The sequence below is a fragment of the Rhipicephalus microplus genome, chromosome 6 (assembly GCF_043290135.1).
Source record: "Rhipicephalus microplus isolate Deutch F79 chromosome 6, USDA_Rmic, whole genome shotgun sequence".
NCBI classification, from domain to species: Eukaryota; Metazoa; Arthropoda; class Arachnida; order Ixodida; family Ixodidae; genus Rhipicephalus; species Rhipicephalus microplus.
In genome coordinates this window covers 167637849-167660067 of record NC_134705.1, presented here as the reverse complement: position 1 = coordinate 167660067, position 22219 = coordinate 167637849, and the positions used below count along the sequence as shown (strand labels likewise).

At 39.3% G+C, this 22219-nt stretch overlaps 2 protein-coding genes across 6 annotated transcripts in view; one reads left to right on the top strand and one right to left on the bottom strand.

Moving 5' to 3' along the window:
* Positions 1–22219, top strand: part of LOC119182319 (uncharacterized) — a 192874-nt gene that overhangs the window by 59536 nt on the left and 111119 nt on the right. For both annotated transcript variants that reach the window (XM_075866983.1, XM_075866982.1), the window contains exon 2: positions 12490–12597. In XM_075866983.1, coding sequence (XP_075723098.1) covers positions 12490–12597 — 108 coding nt within the window. The remainder of the gene's footprint in view (positions 1–12489; positions 12598–22219) is intronic.
* LOC142765644 (uncharacterized) overlaps positions 1–22219 on the bottom strand; it is a 107457-nt gene that overhangs the window by 26473 nt on the left and 58765 nt on the right. For all 4 annotated transcript variants that reach the window (XM_075866976.1, XM_075866978.1, XM_075866980.1 and 1 more), the window contains exons 9-17: positions 19732–19812; positions 18968–19021; positions 13510–13584; positions 11128–11205; positions 10963–11022; positions 9042–9083; positions 4876–4950; positions 3267–3383; positions 1425–1499 (exon numbers count right to left, since the gene is read on the bottom strand). In XM_075866976.1, the coding sequence (XP_075723091.1) occupies positions 1425–1499; positions 3267–3383; positions 4876–4950; positions 9042–9083; positions 10963–11022; positions 11128–11205; positions 13510–13584; positions 18968–19021; positions 19732–19812 (657 nt within the window). The remainder of the gene's footprint in view (positions 1–1424; positions 1500–3266; positions 3384–4875; positions 4951–9041; positions 9084–10962; positions 11023–11127; positions 11206–13509; positions 13585–18967; positions 19022–19731; positions 19813–22219) is intronic.

Sequence of the window (22219 nt, the reverse complement as noted above, 5' to 3'; positions counted from 1 at the left end):
ATAAAGCTCATTTGGCTGTGACTGGTGCTGTCAAATTGATTCAGTTCGCGAAGACACCACATTAACCCACCGCCATTTTTCTCAAATGTGTTAGAGAGTCTCATCATTCGCGTGGCCGAAATTCTTGAAAAGTTTCGAGAGGACGCACCTTAAATTAGTCTCAAAGCTGTTTATATAATTTTTCACTCACATCTTCCAATCATCCATCTAAAGCATGGTCATGGGTAGGACAGTCCATGCTGTCGAAGCGAGTCACAATAACGCCGCGTAGTTATTTACGTAATTGCAGTACGGCTGTGCAGATTTCTTTGACGTGAACGTCATGTGCATGACGGTGCGCACTAAGCGTGCCGCGACGACATTGCCATTTTCATTCCCTCCTCATCATGTCCGAGACTGCCGCAGTGGCATATTAAAAACGGAGTTGATCCCTCGGTCACCGGAATCGGTATAACACGAAAGTAAAACGCCTTTTTAGAGAAGTAGTTTAAATCTTACTGTGCATTATATAAAAGAGCTTACAAAATGTATGTTTGTGTTCGACAGCCAAAGCACCATTTCTCGTATATGCAACGTTTAACAGTGACGCTCAGTCATACATTTCTATTCTTGGCATTAACCTTTATGAATAATATTTATTAATGATTGAATGTGTCCTTCTGGTCCTGGATGCCTGTGATAGCTGCAGTACTTAACGGTGAGACAGGAACCAAAGAAAGTGGCGTGCCAGCCAGAAGAGCGTGATTTACTGTATGCCGATTTTGAACTAATGTCGCTTATTCGCAGCATGCTAGAATTACTAAATGCCACTGCCTCGTTTAGAGAAAAACGCGGCGCGCATCGCGTTTTCTCTGCTGGCTGGACACAATATTTGGCGGGACGAGCACAAGTGAATAGCGCGGAGTGCACGTCACAGAGCTATTTTCTGTTTAGATTGATGCCATTTGCGAATACTATGCTTGGTCTGAAGTGACCGCCTGGCGGTGTGTTGACTCTTGAAAAAACTTAAACTTTCTTACTTGAAACGCACCGAATATGATGGACATGTAAAAACACCGCGTTTGAGGGCCTAATCACGTATTCAATGGTCATGATGCATTTCTTCCGTTACAAAGAGCACTGTGAGATGACAGGGGTGATATAGAAGGTCAGCTTTTTTTATGTATAACACGTCTTTTGATTCTGTCTTAGTGCCTCACTAGAATACAGAAGAAGTACTCCGTGCGACTAACTTGTTAATGATGTTTTAAATATTTACTATTACGACCTAACTTTATCATGATACATGCAACCACCAGTATACATAGGTGTTCATACGACAAATATGTGGCAGGCATAATAGGTTTTATGCAAAGAATTCTCGGTTGGCACCTCTATCATTGCCATGAGGTGGTGAAGCTACGAAAAAAAAAAAGCAAACTTACTGACATGTGCTCCTGGCATCAAACCACCTCCCGCTGCCCCACCTACATGCGTAGTCAGAGCTGGTTGAGTTGGCACTAAAATTCATAGAAATTCAAAAACAGACACTTTAAAAATTGGTGCTTAGTTTCAAAAGAATCGCTAAAAATGTAATAAATCTTTCCTTCTTGTTCTAGCATTACTTTCACTCCTCTACGTTATTTTCTGGAGACAAACAACGAAAAAATATTGTGCCTGATTGCACGCGGCCCTTTCAGGTAATACGTCAGAAAGTCCATGCTCATTAAACATTTGGTAGAAATACAGTATTCTGATATTCTCCAAAGACAGCTCGTAAAAAACAAAAAATCATTTTCGTGCAACAGAGAAGGGGAGAGTAAACGATCCTTTCATGGAAGATTCTGAAATTCTACAAACAGCATTCGCCTTTTTTTTGCAACTGAATACTTCTTGCAAGTTAAAAAAGTAAAATTCTACAAACAGCATTCGCCTTTTTTTGCAACTGAATACTTCTTGCAAGTTAAAAAAGTAAAAGATGTAGATGGTGAATATAAAAAAAACTTTTGTTAGCATACCTGCCAGACTCTTTACGAGAAAACTTTCAAGATCTTAGAAATACCATTCCTCAAAGTGACAAAATATTTATTTTCTGGATTTTAAAGAAATCTAAATTATGGGTGTGTTGAGGTAAAGAAGAGAACTAAAAAGCATTTTTGCAGTAGTGAAAAAGTCTAGTAGTGTTGCATGCTAATATCTTGTCGACTTACAAAATTTCACATTAGTGATGTATTACTTATTTATCACATTCCTCGCAGCCTAATGCATACACGAGAAGATAAATTGCATGCGCACTACCCTGTCTTCTTTGTGAAACTGTTTTTTTTATAATAGTTCAAAAGTGATTTGATTAGAATTGATTTCAAAACTAGCCAGCTTTTTATGAAGCCGTTTTTATCATAAGTTGAAAACATTACACACGTCATACGTTATGACGCCAAGCAATCTGTGTAATAATTTTATCTTATTGGTTACAAGTAATTAGGCTGGCAATGCTGAGAAGCTATAACGCTTGTAAAAATGGTCAGCTTTTATTATGCTGCTAATATCACGAGTGGCCCGACACGGAAAATCGGAAAAGAACTGTGGGCTCAATTCAAAAAGGTACCCAATAGTTATCCCAGGTGGCTGAACTGGTTGTCTGCAACCATTAAAGGTTCAATTAGCAGGATGTAGCTACAACAAATAACTATGATTGAAGGGAAAGTATTTTCTTTTCCGAATGCTCTTACGATTATCCGACGCGCCTCTTCAAAGACCCTGTATTTATGGTAAAACCAGAGTTATATAGGCGTTTAAAAAATTGTCCAATTAGACCTACTGCATTACCATAGAGCGAGAACTACAATGGTAATACTTTATAATCTTTGATGCTCAACTTTAGGGGCGAGGTTGTCTCACCGAAAGAAATGAGCGCAAGAGTTGTGCTAAGTCATTAACATAACAAAAAACACCATCTTATAGAAATACAGTCACCACGGATAGTGGTGGCGAATATATTACGTTCACGCTTTTTATATACACGCGGCTTGAAATGGTTTTTTACAGAGAATACAACATAATGCTTGACCTGCATCCATTCGTATACCCATAAAAACGCTCTTTTGAAGCGCTTTTTTGCAACTTATTTGAACGCGTACACATTCTAGCATACAAAAGCTATTTCCTCTAATTTGTTACCACAAATGAAGAGGAAATTATTTATGCTAAAACCGAAATGCGCTTTAAATATTTGTGGGCCAGCTTATGTACATGTTTACAACGTAAAAATAGTCAGAATCACGCACTACTGCCGGTTGCTCCCCCCACGCCACCGAGTGCGCCAGTGGCACCTGATATGCCGCTTCCTCCTGCTCCACCTGCTAGTGCCGCACCTCCTTCTGCACCACCGCCTACTACCGCACCTGCGGTGAAAATGTTTTGTTACGTTTGCAGCCATTAGCAGCAAATGATTGGCTCGCTTAAAGGGCCGAAAATTGGCCGAGTTCAGCAAGTCGTTTTCGTGCGTGCTTTTATAGATTTCAGTGTAGTATACGAGGTAATATGCGTCAACTACCAACTCATAATAAGATCCTGTGCGTCATGGCATCAACAGGCAAAAAATAGTGTCCAATATTTGCCTTAATGACTACTGACGGCTGTGAATGACACTCTCATATTTCAATTATTATAGTGAGCAAACTTGACACAGCAGTAGGTATGGAGCAAGACGGTATGAATCTGAAGTTGTTCAGATTTGTAGATTACTACCTTGTTTTGATAAAAAACGATCTGAGTATGAGCACGTTAGTTATTGTTTTAAAAGCTTTTTAAGAAAAACGGGTGTAGCTTACAGTTTACCTTTGAGGTGCCAAAGAAACCACGCATTCAGCTTCTGGACCTAAAAATTAGTCTCCTTTCCACACGTGTTGGTAAGCGTTTGTCTGTGTCCTCTCTGAGTGTGTGTATTTCTGTGCTTGTTTCATCATGAACCTTTACTAACACGCCCAACTGGCAGTCATCCTAAATGGATATATTTAACCTATAAAGTGGATGAAGGAATGACTCCCGCCATAGTTCAGTTGATAAAGCATCGCACGCGTTATTCGAAGGTCACAGGTTCGCACCTAGGATACTAAGTGAAAGTCTACTAAGTACTTCCGAGTAAGCTGGAACAAAATATGGTCCAAGTCAGAAACCGCCAAAACAAAAAATGCACACCAAAAGGTCGCCCAAAAGTGTCATTGCCCTAAAGTTCTCAGTTTCTTTTTCTATACTTTCATTTGTGTAAACACATCCGCATAGTAACCAGAACAAATCGGGTATTTGGCTTTCTTGCTTGCCACAACATTCAATGAAAAGACATAAGTAGGACAGTAGCTTTCTTTCAGAACATATCAATGAACACGCTTATTGTATGGTATGAAAAAATTGGCAGACCTCATCGTGCACGTACAGTGGGAATGGATGATTTGCGAACCACAAATGAGGAAGGTTGATTTGTCAATTTAAGATCAGCACAACTTTACAAAGTGGACGTAAATTATACTGTACATGACTTCGATGTCATGATTATCATGTTTGGACGTGTCATTTACCTTATTTATCTATTCACGTCACGTCATACTAAACTTGGTATGCGTGGAGCTAGCGAAACGGCCGTGAGCACGCTATGAGCGTAGCATCTAGTCAACTTTTACATGACACGGGTATCATTATTATCATCTTTGGACGTGCAATGGAAGTTATTACTGTTCACCTCCTGAACCCTGGGGCAATAATTGTATGACCACGCCACCCGGAGCAGTGAATATTCCGCCTGCATTGGTATAATTGAGGTTATGAGCGAATATATTCATTCCAAGGGCAGCATTCTACTCGTGCTTACATGATAATGGTACCTTGTAATCAACTTACCTCCATATATTTTTCCTGACGTAGTATCTGTAGTCGCACCGGAAGTTGTCGAAGTTGAACCTCCGGTTCCCACTCCTCATATACGCCAAAACGAGAAAAAAAAAAAACGTAAAAACGTTTTTTTATTGTTCAAAGGGCCGACAACCAATCCTTCTCAAACCGGTTTTTGTAATTAAAAAAAAAAGCTTCCACTCAGCAGTAGTGAAAGCTACAGCGTTTGATGTGAAAGATAATAAATATTTAGCAAGTAGAGTTTATCGATCGGTGAAACTAATAAAGGCACTAGTTCCTGTAGCCGCATCGCTAATAAGCGATATAACTACATGTAGCTCTCACCACACACTCTTCTTTACGCTCAATTTCCTGCTTTTACTGGACTGAGTAGAACTGTGGCTAACCACCTTCGTACAGAAATTTTTAACTGTTTTGTGAAATAGAAAAGGCGGGTAGAATAGGCGTCTGAAATGGTCGTCGTCACATGAGGGCCTTGTGCCGCCTCGCGAGGCATATGCTTGTGTCACTCCTGCAATTGGATGGCCTCAGCTGGCAACGTTAAGGCTACCGTTTATGGCCATCCGTTCCGTTCATACAGCAATCTATTGTTGCGCCATGTTCAGTTCAAGAAATGAAGGTGTATCTCCACATTTCAAGTTTCAAATATATATTGTATGGTGTAGTGAGTGTCACACAAACCACCAACCAGGAACCCCCATAAAAATTATGTAATCGTATTTATTTTGCCAGGAGCGGTGCCAATAGCCATTATGCACCAGTTTACTTAACAAATATAACATATACTCCTTTCATGCAAAAAACACTTTTGGTTTCGGTCAATGTAATATCTCCGCATTTTGTTTGTGCGATTGCCTTAACTCATGTTCTCAGCCTTTACCTGTCCCACTTAACACTACTGGAACAACAGACATGTAAATCGTTCGGCAAGTAGATATGTTGCTATTATCGCGAACTAAGTTAGCCGAGAAGGTGAACAATACAGCAAAACTTCTTAAGAGTATTCAGGGCTTTCGTTTATTGCACTGCTAGAAAATTATTTATGGTGCGCAAGTTAAAAGAATCAAGGCAGATTTGCACTAGCGGTGCCAGCATAATGGAAGTGCTGAGCTGTGCGGCCTCCCCTGTTTTCTCCTTCTTCCTGCTCTCTTTACTTTTCTTAAATGTCTCTTCCTTTTTTGTCTTTGTTCTTTCACTTTTTATTCTTGTTTATTTATACTTTCTTCCTATTTTTTTCCTTTTTACTACCTCTTCACAATTCTCACTTGCTTCCTCTTTTTTTCTGAACTCATACGAGGTTTGGGGTGCGTTATGACACGTGACGACCGCATACGACATTACACGAGAGCGTAGGCCTGTAGAGTGCTCCACAATCCATTTCACAAACGTGGTCAAACAACAAAGCAAGAAGACTTCTGCTTTGGGTGATCTCGCGCTCAATGTGCTATTGATGGCCATGCATGCCACACGTGCTATCGTCGGTCTTACGCCAAGCTACCTGAAACGACGAATGCAGTCGTAAGTCCGTGCCGCTTTTGTTATCTACACTCAAAAAAGTATGAAACAAAAAAAAATTCATTTTAAGGCTATCAGTCAAAGTATAATATAGGCGAGCTCAAGCAACGACATCGAGCATGCAGGTGCATTGTATACTGCATGGAGTATGCATTATACGTACAACGCACAATTAGGGTGTGAGCCGATAAATAACATCATTTACAGTAGGAAGTTCTACCTAATAGTGAGCATTGTTAAGCTCAAACAATGACTTTAAATGACCTCGTCAAAAGCAGAGCTGCAATATATTCACGTGGAAGCCTTGATTTGACAGAGTATTTGATTTTTACCAACATCGTGGTTGTAGAGCACCTTGTATTTACAGCCAAAACTAATTAAGTTTGTTACAAGACATTTCAATATAATGAAGCTTCAGGGCTCCCCGAGCTGACCAACAAAACTTCCGCCCGTGGCAGTGGTTGTGTGATTGATTTGCTCATAAATATTTTTGCTCATAAATAAATAATACAGTGTGTTGTGCGTGAACTCCTTTCCGCTACATGCGTATGTTACCGCTTCGCAGAAGATGTCCGGCCAACGCAGAATGAAATAATCTAAACGTGTCATTCAAACTAACTTTTGTACTGTATCATCGAGCAAACAAGGCTTCTGTACTTTGCGTGCGAATTTCTTCACCGACTATAGTTTGCTGTAAAGTCTATGAATTTCATTTTAACGATGTGTCGGTATACCTTGGTAAATTGCCACCACTACACACGTTTTTAAAATTCAAGGCAAAGAGCATACAACAGCAGTGATGGAAGGTTCGTGTGGAGGTGTACAATCACCTTCTCCCATTTTCTCCATTTAAAAGCATGATTAAAAAATCCAGCTGTATAGAAAGAATGCCTGAGCGAAAAGGCAATTTTCATAAATGAGCAGTCTAAATTTCACCACCAAAATATTTCTGATTCAATCATTGCTCTGTCGTAGTTAAGTAAAAAAATTTAAAGGTACAACAAGGTTTAGTTCTTTCTATCCTTCTGATCTTCTTCCCTTTCATCACTCCCAGAACACGTGGACTCATCTTTTTGGCATGAGAGGCAAAGAACAGAATGAAAGAAATAAATATATATAGAAACAGAAAATAAAGTTAGTGAAATTGAGACGATAGAAAACACATTGAAGTGAGTGGCAAGCAGAAGAATCTAGTGTGGGGATACTTGCTCCCCTACCTACTATATGTGTTGACCGGTCAGCTACCTAGGCAAGCTAGCGGAGGATAGCATAGCTTGTAAAGTATGATATAGCAAGTATGTGCGAACGGTAATTTATTATTAGCATGAGAGAAAGTAAGGGGGGTGGGGAAGAGACAAAGTAAAAGCGTGATGAAAAGCATCAACCCACCTTAAGTGGTGCACGGCGCCACTTTGCTGCTGTGTTCATGGTTAACAGCTACTGAAAGCGCTAATAAGGTTGCAAGGTGGCTAGTTGATACGTTGCAGGGAAAGAAGAAAAACATAGACAACACAGAGGGAAGCGCAAGGTAACAACCACTTCATTTTGAGCATGGACAACCAATGATCGTCATGCCTTCATGTACAGCCAATATAGATGCCTACGATCCAAATATAATAGTTGTTTGTTTTCGCATTACTCTGTGTCATCTCTCGTTTTTGTATACCTTGGAGCGCATCATTTTCGTAACAATTGCAAGGTTGTAAATTTACTCTTGGGCACGATAGTAAGCCACCTGGAGCCTACGTAGTTTGAAGTCATTTTGTTACATGAAGCAATGGTGCTCTTGGACACTGTTCAATCACTGCTATGTTCCTGCATGACGCAATTTTGGTGTAAGCGGCAACATGTTCTTTACAGGTTGCGCTCATCAGTGCTTCGGTAGCTGTATGCTCAATGAAATCATTTGAATTTCGTTACGCAAAAATAATCATTATAGGCCGCCTTTTCTGAATTCCAAGCTTTATGGGTTTTTCGCAATTTTTTTTATTGTTTCGTTTGACAAAACCTCATAGGTGCAGTAATTTGAATAATATAACTTTCTTCCTTATTTTTTCACATAATGTGTTCAGCCATATCAAGATGCCAGCCACTCAAGAAAAAGTACTTGTAGAAACAGCAAGCAGATTTCACATTTGCCTCATTTGTTCAAGACTTTGGACACTCTTCTTGAAACATTGTGTAAACGATCTAAATGCGTTCCGTGAAAATATTTCCTTCAGAAATTCACTCAAACTAATAGTAATAAACACTAAATGTATGGTATATGTCTAAGGTTAAACTTTATTTGCGCAAGCAAGTTTCTTATTTTAGTTCTACACATCACGAAACATTGAATGACAAATAAAAGGCACAGTTACGTGTAATTCCTTTTTGTATGCATGGTAACTCTTTTAAGCTGACCAAAATGTCTGACACGAGGAAAGGAAAAAGTAATCCAATCAACAAAATTGTTATTAGTGTAATAAATATGCACATTTATCCCATATAAATTTATGGTGATACGTACAATCATCAGCATGTATTGTTCATACTGTGTGTAGACTGCACGCGTAATAGGTTCAGTGCAAGTATGTTCTTTCACCGACTAATGCAATATAGATATAAGGTTTGCCGAAGCAACGAGAAAAACCACCTACCAACATGCGCTCCCGTCAACAAACCACCTCCCGCTGCCGCACCTGCATGTGCGGGCAGAGCTGGATGAGTTGCGACAAAACCACGGGAAAGTAAAAACAGAAACTTTCAAACTTGGTTCTGAGTGTGAAAACTAACGTTACATTATAATCAAAGTTTGGAAGATTGTGGCATTTATTTCGCTGTTCAGTCTTTTTTTCTCAAAGGCAAACAGCAAAACATTATGGCACCTTCGTGGCAACACAGGGATTTAAGTAATACGTCGAAAAACCCACCAGCATTGAAAAATTCGTAGAATGAAAATATTCAAATATTTTTTGACGACAATCCGTAAAGAATAGAAATTATTTTCGTGTTTCAGAGATCTAGAGAGTAAATAATTCAGTGAAATAGGATAGTAAAATTACAAAAATGACTCGTGCTTTCTCGTTTTATTAATTTTTATTGATTTATTTTAAGCTAGGAAAAGAAACGTAGATGGTGAATATTGAGTATTTATAATAGCATACTTATCAGTATTTCTACGACTAATTTCAAATGTCTCAGAAATACAATGACTCATAACAAAAAATTATGTATTGTCAATGTTTCAAGAAAACTATAAATCAATGCGTATTAAACAGATGAATGTTTCTTGCAGTATAGAGAACGTTTAACGCTGGAGCTAATGTATTGTCGACGTACAGTAAGTTACACATTGGTGATATAGATACGTTTTTGCCTAGCGCATTTCGTGCGGCCGAAAGTGTACACAAGAAAATAAATTGCACACTCAAAACCTTGCTTGCCTATAAAACACTTTTTACGATAGAAAAAGGTGATTATATAAAATCTTGTGTTTGGACTAGCCAACTTTTTATGAAACGGTTTTTAAAGTAAGTTAAAAACGTCATACACGTCATATGTTATCATGGTAACCGATCGGCAAAATAATTTTATTTTGAAGATTACAACATACTAGAAAAAATATATATAAGAATCTATAACGCTTACAAAACTGGTCAGCTTTTATCGCCCAGTAAAAAATTGCGAGTGATCACGTACTGGCACTCTCAAAAGAACTATGGGTTCATTGCAAAAGCCCTAATAGTTTTTTTTTTACATTTGGCCAAACCGGCGGCCTGCAATATTAAAAGTCCTGATACAGGTCATGGGATTGAATCCAGGCTGCGGCTGCTGCATTTCCGATGGAGGCGGAAATGTTGTAGGTCCGTGTGCTCCGATTTAGGTGCACGTTACAGAAACCCAGGTGGTCGAAATTCCCGGAGCCCTCCACTACAGCGTCTCTCAAAATCATATCGTGGTTTCGGGACGTTAACCTCACAAATCAATAATTCCTTGACTCGCCTATACAGAGATTGAAATTTTGTTGAGTTAAGCAGGTTATTTTGTGCTTATTTGCGACAAATTCAATTGAGTATACAAAAAACAAGGGTCGGCTAACAACTTGTATTAAGACCACGTGCTTACGCGATGCGAAAATGAAAAAAAAATTGTGTTCAACACCAGCCATAATGTCTACTCATGGTGCTGATTGACACCTCCACGTTTAAATGCGCATCGCTTGCGTTATTCGAAGGTCACAGGTTCGGACCCATACTACGAAGTGCAAGTATACGGCATATTTTTGATTAAACCGAAACAAAAAATCGTCCGAGTTCGAGATCACCCAAAAGTGTACACCCCAAAAGACTACCAAATGTGTCCTCATGTCAAAAAGTTAGCCAGTTTCTTTCTGTACTCATTGGTTGATACAAACATATCCATACAGTAGGCAAAAAAAATGTATATTTGGCCATGTTTCTTGCCACAGCATTTAATGCACGCATATAACAAACACTGTAACCTTTTTTTCCAGACAGATCAATGAACACGGTTGTGTCGGCACCAAAGATACCAGCCATGGAAGTCATAAGTGCTTACCTCCTGAACCTGAGGGCAGCGCCTGAATGACCACGCTGTCAGGCGTACCAGATGTTCCGCCTGAATTGATATAATATAATTTGATTTATGAGTAAATATGAATTGATTTTAATGGCTGCATGATACTCGTGCTTATATGATAATAGCATCTCGTAATCAACTTACCTACAATTACTGTGCCTGAAAGCAAACCTGTACTTGCTTTAGAAGTTGAAGAGGTTGAAGCACCGGTTCCCAATGCACCTAAACGCCAAAAAAAAAGAAAGGAAAAAAACTAAGAATGCTCTTTTCAATATTCATAAGAGCTGACAACCGAATCTTCACAAGCCTGTTGTTTTGCTACAATAAACGATCGCACTCAGTAGTAGATAAAGCTACACCAATGGATGTAAAATAATTTTGATAACTTGCAAGTAGAGTTGCTTGATCTGAGGCATTACTAAAAGAGTTAAACCTTTTAGCAGCATAGCTAAAAAGTGATATCGATACCGATAGCTCTTCTCGCAAGTTCTTCATTAGGCTTGATGTTCTGCTTTCACTTGACTGAGCAAAACTGTAAATTCCCACCTTCACACAGACGTTTTCAGCATTTTCGTTGAATTGGAAAAGCAGGTAAACTGAGTGTCTCAAATGCTCGTCGTCACATGAAGTTCTTTTACCACATTGTGAAGCAGGCCCTTGTGGCACTCCTGCGTTTCGTTGGCAGGTGTTGCTAATCTCTCAGCTAGTAACGTTAAGGATGCCACTTAGGGCTATTGTTTCCCACGCTAATCGAAGGTGCGCCATGTTCTGTTCACTAAAAACGACGGCGTATTTACAGATTGAAAGCTGGTAAACATTGTATGTATCGACTTGTTGTGAATTCGCAGACTAATAGACAAGCCATCAATCGTGAACACTAATAAAAATCACGTGATCAAAATCATGAGCATCCTATTTATTTTTACCAGGCCTTACACCAATAGCTATTTCGCGAGTTTTGTAAAGAAATAAAGATACAAAACTTCATTTCGTGCAAAAACCTCGTTTGGTTTTAGCCAATGCAACACGTCTTCTTTCCATTTGTGAGATAATCTTATTTCATGTTCTCACCTGCTACCTGTCCCTTTAAACACTGCTATAACTGCGGATAAGATATTTGAATCGCTCTGGAAGCAGATATGTGCCAAATACCGTGGACTGTGTTACCGTACAGATAAACCCAACAGCTGAACTTAATTAGTGTGTTTGAGCTCCCAATTTATTGCATTACTAGAAATTATTTTTTGATAGTGTTCTACTTAAAAATTAAGGGAGCTTCACGCTAAAGGTGCAAAGCCGGAATGAAGGGCTGAGCTGTGCAGCCTCCTTTGTTTCTTTTTTATTTGATCTTCCTTTCTGCTCCCCTGCTTTTGAATGTCTTTTCAATTTTCTATGTTTAGTCTTCTTTTTATTGATGTTTATTAATGTGTCAACCTATTTTTATCTCTTTTCTACTCGCCCTTTACATTTATCACTGGCTTCCTTCTTTTCTCTATTTACATGCAGTTTTGCCGAGCGATATCAGCATACGAGAACACACGAGAGCCCGGGCTCCTCCACACTCGATGTCATTTACGCGATCGAAGAACAAGAACAAGTATACTTCTGCTTGAGGTGAGCTTGGGCTATGTGTGTTACAGAGAGCTGTGCTACATGTGTTTTCGTCAGCTTTACTGCAAGCTGCACGAAACTACCAGAAAATATGACAGTCTGTCCCCCTTCAGTGATTTCTATACAGAAAAAATCAGACGTAAAAAGTAATCTGTTCCACAAAATTTGAGAAGACATAATCTAGGCAAGCACGAGCTACGACATTGAGTATGAAAGCGTCGAAACGTACAATGTGTTGTTAAAGTGAAGTTGAGATTATGTGCGCTTGTGATGAAAATCACTTCCAGCCATATGTTCTACTTGTTGATGAACTTTAATTACGCTACAATGGAGACCACCGCTGACGTCTACACAAGCACAGCTGCATTATTTTGCGCACAAATCTTGATTTGACAAAGTATTTCACTTTTGACAAAGTCGTGGTTGTTGAAGACCACGTATCTTGAACCTCGATATAGGGAAATTGGTTTATGTGGTTTTAAAATAATGAAGCTGCAGTGCTACTTGAGGTGACTGATCTAAAATTTAGCCAGTCGTTGTGATCGTCTGATTAAGTAACTGGTAATTACTGTCAAACCTTAACCTACAACAACACGATGTTTTGCGCCTGAGTGCTTTTCTACTACACGTGCGTGTTTTCTCACAGGAGAAAAGATTTTTCATCAGCGTGGCATCAAATATTTTAGTTGAAGCGTTATTCATACAAACTTGTACTACATCATCAAGCAAACAATTCTCCTTTACGTCCAAGTCTTCCGCGCTTATAGTTTTCTGCAAATGACTACCAATTTCAGTTTAATGAACTATCAATGTAATGAAGTAAATTGCCATCACTATGTACTACTTTTTAGTGATGACAAAGTGTACACGACATTAGCGATGAAACAACTGAGCATAGTGCTAAAAAACACCTACTCCCAGCTCCACCAGACACAGACGTTGTTGCAGAAGCAGCTCCAGAGCCATAAGGCCCGCCAGAGTTTACACCGCCTGCATAAAAAGGAAGAAAAAGAGAGAAAAACACTTTTCTTCCATAAACCCTTTAAATTCGATCACTAAGATAGTGCTGGTTCAAACGTTGTGGTTAGCGCAGTTAGGTAAAAAAAGTGTAAATGTAACGTTGTTAAGTTCCTTTATTTTTTTCTATTGGAATTTGTGCGCTGATGTTTTCGCCATAAAATGCTGTATCGAGAACAAACAAGAAAACTACACAAAGAGGGAGAAAAATAGATCGAACTTTAGCAAATAATGAACTAGATCCACATAACAAATGAATTTCTTGTACAGGCAGACTCTAAGCCACGTACCCACTATTTGAAGGTGATTGCCCTGACCAGTCCTGTATGCAGGCAGGCTGGCTGATCACCGCATAGCTGGTTAAGTACAATATAGAAAGGGTGGCGGGAAGGCGAACAAGTCTGAACAGAATAAAAAAGAGGAAAGAGACAGAGTAAAAAGTTGCACAGAAGGAAAGAAAAGAGGTATAAAGAAAAACAAAGCAATGAAAGAGAGGAAACGCACATAGAGAGAGAGAAACCAAGAAACAGAAAAGGGCCCCACAAAAAGGGAAAGAGAGAGCTAGAAGAAAGGACAGACATAGCTAGAGAAATAAAAACTGAAGCAGGCAGCGATGAAAAAGAAAACAAAACGCATGTGATTCCCCTGTAAATGACTTGATAAACACGAAAGTGAAACGTGTCTTCACAAAAGTAGTTGAGCGTTTATGGGATTCGAAGCAGTTTATGAGCACGTTTGATCCGTTGCCACCCACGCTCAACTACACATGCGCATCCCCATCCCTCTATCTCCTTCCCTATGCTACCCCCTCTCTCGCCTCGCAACTGCGACGCAGGCAGCGTCTACTAATGTACTCTTGCTCCTCTTCGCTCTCCTAGTCAACTCTTACCACGGCGTCCACACCCCGATAGCACATGCCCGTCGTTTTCTTCTCTCCTACGCTTTTCCCCTCTCTACCCTCGCAAAGCCGATTCGGACAGCTTCTGCTAGCGAGTTTTATGATTGAAAAGACCAACTTCAAGCTTTTTTTTATTGTCTTGAATATCAAGACTGTTCAACTTTCACAGCTATACATATCGATCAAAATGCAAGTGAGTCACAAATTACACCCAGAAAATTTCTTGAAGTACCGTCATCTCTTAGCTTACTATTATTCAATACTATGGCATTCTTCACAACGGCTCCATGCGCACAATTCAGTCTGATACATCCTCTTGGCCTCTCAGCACTTGAAGAAAATGGCACACAGATTCGGAAGAATATTGGCGCACAAATAGCACTTATACATCCGCCTTTTCAAAGGCACATCGGGTTTTCCAGATATTTTGCAGGCCCAGAAGCATGACTGCATCGTAAGGTACACCTGCGTCGATTTTAACCGAGAGAAAACGGAAGCCAAGACCGAGTGCTCGTGCTGCATATCCAATTACTGGCCATCCCATAAATATAGACCTTGGATCTTGACCTCCAAGGTAGTGCCAGCGGGAGAGTTCTCTGTTATATTGTTGAGCAATGAAAATTTGCAGCGTGCGCATTAACTAAAAGCGGACTGCGGGTTTCTTTGCGCAAACGGAGTCTGCTCTGTTTCATTGCCCATTGGCAGCAATTGACATGTTCCACTAGGAACCAACGTAGGAACCACCAGTCTATCACCGGGTACTTTATGCCTTTCCAGGTTTCTGCCCTTTCGCAACGCCGCGATGAGCTCCAGCGTCAATGTTAGCAGTAGTGTAGGCGTTGGCGGCCGCTTCTTTGCACCTGCACTTGATTTTCTTCAGTGGGGTATGGTGTAATTTGTACCTTGTTTCACTTTAAGGATGAAGGAATGAAAGCTACAGCAACTAATTCTATTGTCACATGAAGAATGTCAAGCATCTTGAAACCTAGAACGTGCAGCTCAAGAAGAATGTACGCACGAAATGAGCGTACACAGGGCGAGCGCGGACTTGGAACCCTCACGGCTCCACACTTGAAGCGCGCGGCTCAAGTAGAACGGAAGACGTACGAGGCGAACGCACAAGTATACACAGAACTAGCCCGAAGAACTGTCACAATTCTGACTTGTAAGTGTGCGAGCAGCGTGCTCCTTTCGTGAACGCGGCGACGGTAGCGAGCGAAGAGATCTTTGTGCGTTCCTGGATCCAATAGAAGCACGAACAAAACCAGTGGAATAGATGGTATTACTGCTCGCTTAGTGAAAGATAACATTGATATTTTGAGTTCCATCTTGTGCCACGTATTTAACCATTGCTTGCGTACGTCGACGTACCCATCTTGTTTAAAAAACGCCAAAGTTGTGCCGGTATATAAAGAGGGCAATCGCTCTGATCCTTCAAGCTATCGGCCCATATCTGTGTTAAGCATTATAAACATCATATTTGAAAAGATTCTTGGAAAACGAATGCGCCTATTCTTAAAAAAAATATAATGCTTTTTGCCCGGAGCAGCATGGATTTATATCACACCATTCCACATCAACAGCTGTCTTATCGTTATCACAGAAGATTAACAAAGCACTGCACAACAACCTTCTTGTGGCAGTTGTCTTCATTGATTTAAAAAATGCATTCGATACCGTCGACCATATTATTCTGATTATGAAATTAAAACACTGTGGATTCCGCGGCAAAGTTTTTAGCCTCTTTTCTAACTACATTGATGGACGTGATCAAATGGTCAACATGCAAGATCTTACGTCGTCATTATTAAACATAAAGACAGGGGTACCTCAGGGGTCCCTCCTGGGGCCACTATTATTCTCACTATACGTAAATGATCCGCCATACATACTCAAATCGGCCGAGTTGCTAATGTACGCTGATGACACAGCTTTAATAGTTACCGCCGATAACATAGCCGATCTAGAATGTAGAGCTAACGAAGAACTAGAAAATATTTTTAAGTGGTTTACAGTGAACAAATTAACACTCAATGCAAAGAAAACCAAATACACCATTTTTTACTGCCGTTACCGAAATGTAAAGTGTGAGTCATTTCGACTTACAATGAACAACTACCAACTTGAGCATGTAAATAAATTTAAATATCTCGGTGTAGTGTTCGACAGCCAATTACACTGGAAAAAACAAATTAACTCTGTTTGTACTAAGCTACCATCTGGCTGCAGTATGCTACTGGCTGCTAGAAATTATTTTAGCAAAAATATTCTCAGAGTCCTTTATTTCTCGTTTGTTCATAGTCACCTATCATACTGCTTAGACTCATGGGGATGGACCTTTAAAACTTATCTTGATCCTATCCGGATATTACAAAAGCATGCACTTAGAATTATAGATTATGCGGCATATAATGAACCCAGTGAGTTTTTGTTTCACAAGTTAGATATTCTACCTTTTGATTACATACGGCAGCATAAAACCGCAGTCACCATCAACAATGTTATTGCACACAGTGTACCTTTCGATATATCTATCTTTTATTCCTCGTCCTGCGTCACTAGATGCATGACATTGCGGAATTTTAATCTTCCACCCACTAAAAACGTGTATGGTGAACGCTTACTACAGTTCGTAGGAGCTAAAGTGTGGAATGACATACCACTTCAGATTAAAGATTCTAGGGTTTTCTCGAGCGCACTCAAAAAATATTTGCTACATGTAGATCAATAGTAATGACCATGTACTAAGCCTTACACATAGTTTGATGTTTTGTATATGCTTGATTACTTCATTAATTATGAACAAAGTGCAAAAATGTGTATCTTCTTGTATTTTTGTTCGTTTGTTGAAAAATCAACGTTTTTTGATGTTTTGATTTTTTTCTTATATACAAATTGTATTCTGCTTGTATACTTTCTCCCGTTAGACCCCTTACTAGCCTATGGCTAAGGGTCTAATCAGTGTTGTGCATTTCTTGAAATGTGGTCATAACAACCTTATTAAAATGTAAAAAAAAATGTAAGATAAACGCCCGCGTGCGATACCACGCCCCGAGGAGGTAGTAGAGGCGCATGCTTAACGCTACGCCAGGGGCAACGACCTTCAGATCACGACTTTCGTGCCAATTCGCGGCTGATGATGAAAACGCGCTGTGGTCGAGCTGATCTGAGGACCGCGAAACGGTCCTCAGATTAAGTGTATATGAATGCTGATCTGAGGACGACGAAACGGTATTAGGTGTATATGAATAGCTTGCCGTTGGCAAGCTGGACTAAGGACGCTTCGTGGCGTAGTGCGTTTGCGCCGCACGCTGCAGAGCGAGTGTTAGTAGGTTCGACGTTCGATGGTGAAGCTTTCCCTTCTCGTTTGGTTCTTTGTAACCTGTTTCCAAGTTACCACTTGATGACTCTGATGGAAGTGTGTTAACGGAGCTGCGTTGAACCCTGGAATAAAACACTTTCGTGTCAAGCTCTGACAATTTATAATAATAATTACTTACTCATTACAAGACAGACTCAATTTCGCGTTTGCTACATAAAATCAAGTAAGCGTGCCCGTAACTAAACACCTTAATGGCAGTCTCATAAAACACTCTACAGAAGTTTCGCGGTCTTGCTGAGATAGAGAAAACATAGTGGGAGCTAGGTAGTTAAAATAGTGATAACCTTAGACACAACGAAATTTTCTCCATGTTATACGAAATTCGCTTTTTTCCTTCAACGAACGTTCAATTGAAGACTTCAAAAATGACCTCTATTGAAGCATAACATTTTCTCTCTAAATAGAGATTGCTGCATTCGCTCTCATCAAAAAAGATGAATTTATTTAAATATTCGTCACGCAGCTAGCATTAGCAAACATATTTTACACCAACCATCAGATATGCGCAATGTACTTCTCAGAAACCTATTTTGTGATAAATACTTACCAACTAGCACAGCACTTTGTCGTTCTAAGACAGAGCCGAACTCCACAAAAAAAAGTAACATGTACTTGTTTGTAGCAAAACCTTGTCGTCTACTGTGAAACCTATTTTTCTCTAGAACAATTAAAAATTAGGCTTTTTTGCCAAAAATAAGTCTTGGTGAAACATAATCATCATAGTTATTTTTTCTAGAGCAGACTTACACATGTACAAAAAGATGAACCGGTGCCAGCGCTTTTTCCAAGTCTGTGCTAGGAGAAAAATTATTACAATCGGTAAATACCAACTAGCTCGTCTTCAAATATTACTGCTGAAAGTTAGTCATTTTATTTGGTAGCGATACCTGCCTGTTCCAGCAAATGTATGTACACAATATTCTGCATAATATAAAGGTTTGTTGAACAGTCGAACACCCATGTCATATATACAGATTAAAGGACTTACTTTACAGCGACTGAAGTAACTACACTCGAAAAAGTAGACCCGTGAAGTCAGTGAAAGTTGTTGTAATAATGGTAGCAATAGTACTTACTTCCGGCTGAAGAGCCAGATGTAGTCGATCCTCCCACGGATCCATATGTGCCACCTGCACAAGAAATATTGTGACAGCCGTAAGTATCACAATGAGAGTATCGAATTCGCAGTCTATAAAACTAAATCTCAATATTACCATCATCAGTGCAAAGTAATAATCAATATAACAAGCTATTTACCTTTTGCTGTGCACCGTTTCTATAGAACACTGCGCATATTGCCCTCAATGCAGTGATGCGGGTTGTCAGTGATGTCGGTGTAATGATGTGGTGTGCTGGAGGCATACTAGCTGAAGCTATAATTTGAAATATTGGTTAAGGCCAGTTGTAAAGTGCTTAAAGTGCGCGTGTCTTTTTCACATTCTCAAACGATATTACCACTGTGTTTTTTTACCTGCACTTTTTCTTGATGACGCGTGATTGATTTTGCGTTGTTTTGAAGAGGCTTGTTTGCTTATCCACCATCAAACTGGACACCCCGTATCTAACATTAAAAAATAATCGATTAATATTGTGTTATACAAATTTATTTCGTTTTCACAGTAATATTAGCACCAATTCTGTACTTTACGTGAAAAATAAAAAAAAACATTCGGTGAACCAGCTTGCTCAAATTGTTTGCATTTATTGGGACAATGCGTGGATAAAACTTAGTAAATTGCCGATTTTGGTTAATTTCAATATCAATGTACAATTTGGGCACATAGAACTGACACAGACAAAAAAATGATGGAAGACAAAGAATGGTGGTAAAAATACCTACCCACAGTTCCTTCTGTCGGAGAGACGGCTGTGGGACCCACTGCAGGTTTGTTAGTAGTTGACTCACTTTTGTCTTCACCACCTATATTATAGCAATAAAAGAGTGAGAGGTATATAGTTATTTCAGCCGGCAAGCGAACTAAGCCAGCTGCAGAAACATATGAGTGTAAAAAATACCCTCAAAAGACCACTACATTTAAGCAACTGCTAACGCCACTTTTGCACTCCATCTGCCCCGTGATATCGGTAGGTGCCCTTTTGGTACTTTTTTTTGTTTGTCATCCACTTGATATTCTGTTTCTCTTTCAAAACATATGTACGGTTTGCCCTAACACGCACTGCGATAACTTCGATGTCTAAGTGAGCGTGTACTGAGAGCGAGAACTGAGAGTTACAAAGAAACAGAAATAAATACAGAAATACCTAATTCGTGAAGCGAAAGACTCTTAGAAAGGCATAGAAGTAAAAAAAAAGATAAAAAATTGCAGAAGAAAACAGGACGAATAGAAAAAAATCTGAGTGAAAACAAAATAAAAAAACCTGCAAAGAGCAAGAAGGTAACAGTGACCACAACCTAGAATCTCGTGAACATCGCTGCCTCTACAGAATTACATCTCCAGTGCAAAAAGTATTGTCGTTTTATCGTCCTGGTTCTGTCTTACGAAGGTAAAAGAATCAATGACGTCGTGATATTCTACTGAGATGCACAAATGGTGATTTACAGCTGAGATACAGTGAAACAATATATTACCCATTTTTGGCAATGAACTGTGTCGCATCAGCACTGAAGAGGTAGCCGTGTATTCAAGTTGTGTATCACTTACAACACGGCAGATGGTGCCCTGGCGCTGATACGTACCACGCATTATAAAGGGTGCAGGGAGTGATATGTGCTGGTTATTCACAATATTTTGAGTTTTATGTTCAACTCGCATCAGCTTTCTTGTGTTTAGACAGTGACAGTGCAACACAATGGACTTTCTTTTTTTATATAGCAAGAAATAAGATAAATTTTTTGTACTGTAGATTAGTGTGAGTATTTTCTATTTCATAATCGCTGTCATTCGCAAATTTCTACGTTGCACCAATTCGGAATTTACCTGTATTACAGCTTTATGCCAACGTACAGCTTGCATAAGAGCATCTATTCAAAGAACGCTAATACCACATGTACTTTATACCTTCTTTAGCCTGTGTACTAAAACAATCGATGCAACGGCATCTTGTATTAGCACGACTCATACAGGATAACAACCGCGACAAACATTAGGAGACAGATAGCGCCTAGATTTCTCGTGTGTTTTGTAGTCGCTCTTTTTTTTTTGCATGTGTGGCTGGAACAGGGATTTTGAGGAACCTATATTTTAAAACGTAGTCGGGCATTCTTCAAAGCTTCTACTGTGACTTTGAAGACTAGAAAAGCACAGCGGCAGTCTTGAATAAAAGTGTGCCCTGTGGATTGTCGGATTTAGTAACACCCTAAGATCAACAATTTTCGCCATTTCTGAATGAAAGTAAGATGTCCCTTACAGCTCTTCTTTTTGGTGAAGTACTTCCCGACGATGTTGAAAAATAATTAGGTCGTGAGAGACCCAGGTTGCCCTGCTGTATCTATCTATATATATATATATATATATATATATATATATATATATATATATATATATATATATATATATATATATATATATATATATATATATAGTCAAATACGTCCTTATTGCGACGTTTCGGCCTAGAGTCTGCCCTTCATCAGGATTGAAGGATGAAATATATATATATATATATATATATATATATATATATATATATATATATATATATATATAAATCCTGATCCTGATGAAGGCCAGACTCTAGACCGTAACGTCGAAATAAACCATGTTGTGACCGCTCACGGAGGATCTACTGGATTATATGCAACGCTACGGCCACTCAACCACCATGCCTGCCTATATATATATATATATATATATATATATATATATATATATATATATATATATATATATATATATATATATATATATATAATATGTGTGTGTGTGGGTGTGTGTGTGTGATTGGTATTTTTAAACGATGAACATCAGCAGCCACAACCCAATGGTTACTTATTTCTCAGAGAGGCCTAATCTGGGCGTTTGTCGTTCAATTTTGTACCTTACCATGCCAAGAATAAGGTTCAGTAAAAGCTATAGACATCTAGGAGAGTGCTGCTTGCGCACATATTCTGGTTGATCCTCCAGGGAAATGTGTAGGTGATGCATCACGCCACTCAATTCAACGTTAAACTTTAATAGCACTGTAATAAATTGAGTTTGCTCGCTTACTAGGACATATATATACATATATATATATAGATATATATATCCTGATCCTGATGAAGGCCAGACTCTAGGCCGAAACGTCGAAATAAACCACGTTGTGACCGCTCAAGGAGGATCTACTGGATTATATGCAACGCTACGGCCACTCAACCACCATGCCTG